Here is an 8,523-nt window from a genome sequence, read left to right as displayed (position 1 = left end):
CTGTAAATTGCTGCTGCTACAAACTAATTTCCCCCTGGGGATAAATAGAGTTTATATCTATCTATCTGAGTTCATAAATTATTAAAGCAAACTCTGGTCCGACCTGGTTGTGTTTTTTCATGGACTACCTGGATTAGTTAAACTCAAACAACACTGTCCTCATCGAAAAGCCTTTTGACCTTATGCAGTGACTGGTTTACAATCAACTGATGCCTTTTGCAAGTCACCAGTACCAGAGCAATAGGTTTTAGCGTAATGGAGTAATGGACTTAATAGTAACCAGTCACCAGACTTAATTATCACACTGCGGGAACTTCAGATCACAGTATAGCAAAGAGACCAGTGTGTGATTGTGAACCAAAAGAGTTTATTACGTTTACTTTGTGTTAACCTTAATAGTGTTGTTATGCAGCCTATCAACCACTTTGTTAACGCCATGTTGGAGCAGCCCAGGGTTGTCCGGATTACTTAACAGAGATATTAAAGCTCAGTACAGTGAAACTATCAGTGACAAAAGCATGTCTTTGTGGAGTTGCTTTAAAAGTACATTTGTTGTCTGATTGCTGCTGTCTTTTGGAAGGGGGCAGAAGTGATTAGGTAGGGGTTACCATAGACGAATGAGACAATGTTTAACAGGGAGTTGTGTGTAGTTGCCACACCTGCAGACCGCAGTATATCAGGGTCATGCGTCAAGTCCATGCACCAGCCACAACTAAATAAAATGATTGCGTGGCAAGCATGGATTTGCAAAACCTGGTGTGACAACGATGCAGTGGGTCTATCCTTAACCAATGCATTTCTACCTGTACCAGTTAACGTAATGTTTTAGCTGTCTTTCAAATCAATGCATCAAATTTGGTTCTTGGATGTGTAACACTCAATAAAAATGCCAGCATAACAACTTTTTGCTTTCTGCTGAGGCTCAGGACAAGAAAACAGAGGTAGTCCACAAACTGAATATTGCAAGCTCAAACGTAATGTATGGACCTTCAAGGCATTTGTCAGGTAAACCAGGTAAGACTATTGCATCCTTAAAATCTTGGGAGATTACAGTGATACATTACATCCTAAAAAACTAAATCTGCTCTGCTGTGCAACAAGTGATTATGATAGATTATGGGTTGAATTCTTATCCAGATCCTTGCTCATCCTCTTGATCCATTGTGAGTCTGCCCCTGAGGGCTATATAACCTTAGCTGCAGTATCAGACTCCAGGCTGCATTGACAGTGCTCCAAGCTACTTTTACTCTGCCAATCCAACTCCTAAGTTGCAAAGATGGAGAACGGCACAGAGGGCAAGAACTTCTACATCCCCATGAACAACCGGACGGGGCTTGTGAGGAGTCTGTAATGGGAAATTATGTTATAGTATAGATCGTAATACAGATATCTTGACCACGTATATAAGTTAGGTTATGTTATAGTATCATGTGTAATGTTTAAAGAATGTACTACTCGATGTGAGGACGTCAGGAGATGATTTTAATTAGTTTAGTATCCAGGTGTCTTGTTATCTTGTACACCGTTTCTTTGTTGGTAAGACGGAGACACAGAGAGACCTTGACTAACAGACATCCTTTGTCTGAAATACTTTTACTCCCGTTTTGACGCATTATCTGAAGTTGTAAAGGCGTGAACCTTTGTGTGCATAAATGATGTTGAATATTGCATTTCGTCGAAGAATGTTTCACACAGTCTACTGAATACGTGGTTGCTGTGCTTTCTTCCCTCTTGCGCAAGAGAATAAACGGAAAAAGACAACTTTGAATCTTATGATGGACCTGGACACTTTTTTTTTAATTCACTGCAGGCATTAATTTAAATCCAGTGACAAATGAGACTTCAGTCTCTCTCTTTTTGAAAATGAAATATTACTATGAGGTGTAGTGGTAGCAAATCATCTGATCAGAGAAGAGAGCAGGAGTTTTGTTTTGAAACAAAATTTTGAACTGAGCCATGTTGGTTTTTAAAAAGCTGACTTTTCAAAATGAAACGGATTACTTCAACTCAATCATTATTGGTTGGAGAACAAAACCTCTCTCCTCCCGATTAACCTAGAAATTTTCCACCACAAGTCCTTTTGAGTACCCACAGTATTATTTGGCAGAGCCATGGCAATTCAAAATACTGTCTCTCTACATGCTCTTCCTGATGGGCACTGGCTTTCCCATCAACTTTCTGACACTGTTCGTCACAGCTCAGGACAAGAAGCTCCGGCAACCTCTCAACTTCATCCTGGTCAACTTGGCTGTGGCTGGACTGATCATGGTCTGCTTTGGATTCACAGTCACCTTTTATTCTTCCCTGATGGGCTATTTGTCTTTGGAACCCATGAGCTGTGCTATTGAGGGGTTCATGGCTACACTTGGAGGTAAAAGGAAAATGGATGTTTACTGGCCGTTGTCATTATTATCGTACTGAAGAAAGTCTTCATTTCTTAAATGGAAGCTGTAAAACAGCACTAAGCTAGTACAAAATATGACAAGATTTGATGGTCCTCATCACAACTTATGTTCTCCTTCTTTTATCAACAGGTCAAGTTGCTCTGTGGTCTCTTGTGGTTCTAGCTGTTGAGAGATACGTTGTGGTCTGCAAACCAATGGGTAGTTTCAAATTTTCAGCCACCCACGCTGGAACAGGTTGTGCATTCACCTGGATCATGGCTGCCTCCTGTGCTGTCCCTCCTCTCATTGGCTGGTCAAGGTAATTCCTCAAAACTAGAGGTGGAAGAACAAATAATGGATACGTCTTTTATTGCAGAATTGACCACACTCTTACTTAGCAACCTATTTTTTCATCTTGTTCATTCTTCCAATTTGGTCTGCAAACATTTTACTCACCAACATCTTAACCAAGGTGTTGGGATGTAGTGCTGTTTGTTACTAGAATAGTTATTTACACCACTGGATTAGAAAAGAAACACGAGTACAAGTAAAGGTTATCAGACAAATTACCTTTTGAAAACATCCAACATATTTCTCTGGTTCAACTTTGACCAAGCAAACTCCCAAAGTTGTGCAGGCGTACAGTTGTATACACTGGGTGATCATAACACAGCTCGGGTGTTTTTTTTCTTCATTTTCTCATCACAATGTTTAAGATGATCTTCAGATGGAGGTTTGTAAACAAGCAACAAATCTAACAACAACATAAACCAAAACAAATGTCTTGAAGTATATTCATGACTGTCGATACAGATGCTTATTGTTCAAACTAGCATAGCTCAAACAAACATCTGTTTTTACCCATTAAGTTAAAACATCATGCAAATGTAAAGAAAGTGCCTAAACATGTGACTTCATTTATAATGCTCCAAAATATTGGAGAAAAAAGTTGTATAGGTGTAGCAATCTATCCATCCCATTAAACCAATCCCCAAATTCCCATCCTCCTGATTCTTCACAAAAGTGGGTGAGGCTAGGTTCCAAGGTATAGGCGTGTCTTTCTTAAATCTACTTCAGCCACAAATAACATCTCAGAGGATCAAATGACTCCAATCTTTATACTGTAGTTTCATATTTACCAAACAAATCAAATGATTTGCTCTTGTTTTTTTCTCATGGGAACAAATTGCCTTACTAGAGGGAATTAGTTCATCTGTTCAAGGATTTTAATCAATACTGATGACAGGCTACTGACTGACATTACCAACATTTGCTGTCACTGTTTTACTTATTAGACCTTAGCATCTGGTTAGCATTTTGTAGCCTTTGCAGATGCTTATTGGCTGTCTCACTTTAAGGTGATTGTCTTTGCTTTAAACAATGCATGCATCAAAACCTATTGTTTTGTTTGTTATTTTCTTATTCTTTCCCTGATTTCTCTCAAAGGTTAGACACAGAAAGGTTGCAACATGTAATATCAACATTTCTTATGTTGCATCCCACATTGCATGTTTTGTTATTGTAAGTACATTCCTGAGGGTATTCAGGTTTCCTGCGGACCAGACTACTACACCACGGCCCCAGGCTACAACAATGAATCATACGTCATGTACACGTTCACCTGCCAATTCTGTCTTCCTGTCTTCACCATCTGCTTCACTTATGGAAATTTAGTGTGCACAGTGAGGGCGGTAAGAGACAGTTACTTTATCTAATGAGATTTTTTATATTGTTGATTTGAACCTTATCAATGTTAAAGAATATTGAATAACTGATGATGATTTTCAGGCCGCAGCCCAGCAGCAGGACTCTGTATCCACCCAAAAGGCTGAGAAGGAAGTGACACGTATGTGCATCCTGATGGTGTGTGGCTTCCTGGTGGCCTGGACTCCATATGCTAGCTTTGCTGCATGGATCTTCTTCAACAAGGGAGCTGCGTTCTCAGCAGCATCCATGGCTATCCCTGCTTTCTTCTCAAAGAGCTCAGCATTGATCAATCCTATCATCTATGTGTTGATGAACAAACAGGTATGGTATAACCAATATGGTAACACTTCACTTTAAAACCCATATTTACCTTGTGTTATATGTAGATGGAAGGAGACATACTTTTTAATGTATTTGCACTAATTATAACTTATCTTACAGCAGTACACAAACAAGAGTACAACATACAGTATAACATAATCATAATTAATAATGTTCTGTATGTTGAAAAACCCAATCTTTAAAGTGTGCTATAAAACATTTATTAACACATTTACAAATCATTCACAGAGTGGCTGCAAACAGTTTATAAGAGTGTTCAAAACACATGAAGACATGATGTTGTGTGACTCAATGTCCACTTACTGAATCATCTTAGTTGTCGTTGAGAGTGAAGAGAGCAAAGATGCATTTCTAAATAATTACATATGCCATTGTAAATATAATTATAAGAAGTACTTCATTAAACAAATATAACCAACAAACACTCATATACAGTGTGCAGACATATTTGATATTATTACAACTGTGTAATGTTATATTGCCAATTATTCATCATCTGTTCGTACACCAACTAGGAATACTTCACAGGAGGAATTATATATGTTGACAAATACATTAGTAAACACTTACAGCGGTCTTATAGCTGTTTACAAGGATTTGATAGTGTTATAAATCACATAGTTTATAATTCAACTGTTGAAAAAGTGTTACTGTTCAGTGTCCAATGATTCCTCATTTAAATCATACATTTGTACTTTGTTTTCAGTTCCGTAACTGTATGCTGAGCACTATTGGAATGGGTGGCATGGTGGAGGATGAGACCTCAGTCTCTACCAGCAAGACAGAAGTGTCCTCTGTTTCCTAAACCCCAATGGATCTCAACAACTCAAATGGATTTTTTCCACATGGACTAATGACAAGTATATACAGACAGTGGTGTCATTTGGTTACATACAGTAGGGTTTCCAAGAAATACTGCAGGTTACGAGTCATCTACAATTGAGTATGGTATTTCAAGCTTGCACCATATACAAAGCCATCAGTTTTCTATCTCACGGTGACCCGGACCAGTTATTTCTGCTGTCAAAATAAAGGATACTGCGAAACCAATAAACGGAACGTGCTTTGTTATCTGGCAGGAAATCAATCCGGTTGGCTCCATGAGTGCAGGGAGTGTTTTATATTTCTAATAACATCATCTCTCTAAAGCACTTATTTGGTTCCGCTTTATTGACTTTTATTTTTGGGGGGGTCCATGATTTATTTTCTTAACCAATTGTACATATATTTTATAAATGCTTATGAAATTGTAAATGTAGTCTAATAAATTCATGCATGCACATGTGTTTGTTTATTGTTATTTTTGATGAATCACAGTAGTTTAAAGTGTAGCAAAACTGTAGTTCTTTCTGGCTGTACACACTGTACAAGAAACACCCATGGCAATTATTGTCCCTGCTCGTATGTGCAGCTGTTATGTTGGGCCAAAGATTTGCATGGGCACATAGAGAAAATCTATGATAACTGTTGACTGAGTGTTTTTGTGGTTTTCTGTCCATATGTTTCAGCCCTGTGATAGATTGGCGATCTGTCCAAGTTGTACCACACCTCTTGCTCAATGTGAGTTAGGATTTACTCCAGCCCTACTCTCAGGGCCGGATTGAGGACATAATTGAGGCCTGGAATCTAACGCCAGGCAATCTTTCACTCTTTTGTATCTTTTGTTTGGGGAAGTTACCTCTAATAATTAATTAAAACCCCTGGACTTTAAAAGCTCATAATGTGTTATAGCAAGATTTTTGCTCATGTTCAAAACATTCCACAAATTCAAAACATATCCCAGATATTTGTGCTCTCTGAGAAGCAGCGAATAAAGTCACAATATTTTGAGGAAATTGTATACTTTATAACCGGTATGTTCGGCCTCTACAACCCCTACAACCAAAGCCGTGAATTTCCACATCAGTCCCTCTGAAATAAATAACTTTAGCAGCAAGCCCCGATCTCTCTCTTCCACTGCTGCATGGTGTCCCTGTTCTTACTGAATGTTCGCTGAGTGCAGAGTGTTGCCTCATTCATGCATTCAGTATTTGTAGTATCATCATGATATTGAAATTTTTATGGTGATATATATTAGATTTTCTGGAAAATCAATTGAGAAATTGTGAATGCATTAAATAACCAGACATGAATCTGTTTTACGCAAATCCAGCAAATTAAATAAGATGAAGTATCACAGAACTTCAAATTAATGCAAAAATAATATACAAATTCTATATTACCATAAAGTATCCCTATTTATTGATTTAAACATTGGCTATTAACAGAATATTTTACCAAATTAAAATAATAATGTAATGTATAGCCTCTCAGTTTATATAATTGTATTGCCTTATTTTTCACTTTTAGGCCAGAAAATAGGAATGTATAAAGCTATTAGCCTTAAAATAAGCCCAGTTGGTTTTTTGCCTCTTCCTGCACTGTGATATTTATTTATCTCTGTTATGTTTGTTTATTTTTATTTTATTGTTTAAATTGTGAATAATAAATAAGCTAAACTAAACTATTATCAATGCATACACCTAAACAGACTATTCAATAATCTCAAAAGTGGTAACCCTGTGTGAATGGTAGAGTAATTTATTATTGGGTTTTCTTTTTAGTTTTGTGATGACCCCTCCCTTCCACCAGGGGTCTGTGTCTGTTTCCTCTCAGGATGTTGATCGGCAGCTAACGAGCCCACCTGAGCCTGCTGGGTTGGTCCCAGCTACAAAGGCTGCCCCGCTTCTTTGGCTGTGGTGCCTCTCTGCACGGTTCCTCCCTGGGCATCTCCTCTCTGCCTCCTGTTTGGAGGACCTGGCTGGTTGTTTGTTTAGTTTAGTTCTGTTAGTTAGTTCATTAAATAAATGACTATTTATTACTTTTATCACTCGTCTTGTCTCCCTCATATTGCGGCCTTTTGAGCCGGGTCGTGACAGTTTTGACTAAAAACTTGATTGAACCTTGTTAGCTCCTGTTCCCATACTTTCACATGTTGTTCCTATTTTATATTAATTATATATTATATATTTAATTGTTATTAAAATCTAATCCGACCATCACCATGTAATCTCAACTGTTCCTTTATCTGTTTTAGAATAATCAAGGGTCTGCATTCAATATAAAACGCCAAATGTCCACTTTTCTGAGCCAGTAAAAGGTAAATAACAATTGCAACACTCTGGTGTTCTTATCCCTAGTTATGTCTTATTCTTATTAATTGGATTAACCTGACTAGATTTACCACACCGTCATGATCCTGTAACCGTGATGACGCTCCACAGGCCGAGCACAGAGAGAGGCATGTATAAGGCCAGACTGAGACATAGATAAAGGGCATTTAGTCAACCAGTTTAGCTCTGAACAACATGAACAAGAGAAACACAAACATCTCTATGAGTTTCATAAAACCCATTTAGATACTGATAAACATAACAGTTTGTTGTTTGTCTCATGAATAAACACCTTTTCATAGTATTGGCAGACGCTTATGGCCTGTAGTCTGAAATTAACTCAGTATGACAACACATATTTATGCATGCATTTATTTATCTATATTCATTTATATATATATACAATGTTTACAGTTCATGATGACCAACTCAGCAAGTGACAAAAATATAGTTTCGATTTTATATAGTTGCTCATTTTGAAAATACAGTACAAAATGTGCTCCCCCTGATAAAAGAGAGAAAGAAAATATTGTGGCAATCAAACCACATGTTCTTTAAGGATATTATGTAGATTCAATGGTGTCAAATAACTAAAACATTTCAGGGGCTGCTATGCCTCTGACCGCAGGGGGAGTCAAAGTGAGCATCCACATACATGTGTTCACAGATCTTCCCATTATTTGCATGATTTTGAATTCACATCGACATGACAAACAGTTTTCATCATCCTTCAAATAAAATATGAGAAAAGAGTTTGTTGCTGGAGCCGTTCATCACTGGTCAAGTAGTCCAGACATCTCTGTACTTCAGTCAGTCCACATCCAGGGTTATTCCCAACAAAAGAGACAATAGAAAAAGAAAATGTCCAGGTACATGAAAATGTCTCTATATTTAAGAGACAGAGGACACTTCTGTCTTGCTGGCAGAGACTGAGGTTT

The 8,523-nt window shown here is 37.7% G+C and overlaps 1 protein-coding gene across 1 annotated transcript; it reads left to right on the top strand.

The window, feature by feature from the left end:
- Positions 1-1,276: 1,276 nt before the first annotated feature.
- On the top strand, positions 1,277-5,238 carry LOC116386494 (green-sensitive opsin). Its single transcript, XM_031852823.1, has 6 exons — positions 1,277-1,347; positions 2,076-2,371; positions 2,535-2,703; positions 3,910-4,075; positions 4,173-4,412; positions 5,140-5,238. Exons 1-6 carry the CDS (start codon positions 1,277-1,279, stop codon positions 5,236-5,238), a joined length of 1,041 nt encoding a protein of 346 aa, XP_031708683.1.
- The last annotated feature ends 3,285 nt before the right edge of the window (positions 5,239-8,523 follow it).

This window comes from Anarrhichthys ocellatus, unplaced genomic scaffold (genome assembly GCF_004355925.1).
Source record: "Anarrhichthys ocellatus isolate YVR2014 unplaced genomic scaffold, GSC_Weel_1.0 scaffold1, whole genome shotgun sequence".
In the NCBI taxonomy this organism is placed as follows: Eukaryota; Metazoa; Chordata; class Actinopteri; order Perciformes; family Anarhichadidae; genus Anarrhichthys; species Anarrhichthys ocellatus.
Note: the sequence above shows the minus strand (reverse complement) of the source record. Positions and strands in the feature narration are given on the sequence as shown.

What these genes read in the sequence shown, in the direction of transcription:
- LOC116386494 (XM_031852823.1), top strand. Translation starts at nt 1,277, where the DNA reads ATGGAGAACGGCACAGAGGGCAAGAACTTCTACATCCCCATGAACAAC. An exon ending in TAGTGTGCACAGTGAGGGCG is followed by an intron (nt 4,076 to 4,172) that starts GTAAGAGACAGT and finishes GATGATTTTCAG; the next exon opens with GCCGCAGCCCAGCAGCAGGA. An exon ending in ATGTGTTGATGAACAAACAG is followed by an intron (nt 4,413 to 5,139) that starts GTATGGTATAAC and finishes CTTTGTTTTCAG; the next exon opens with TTCCGTAACTGTATGCTGAG.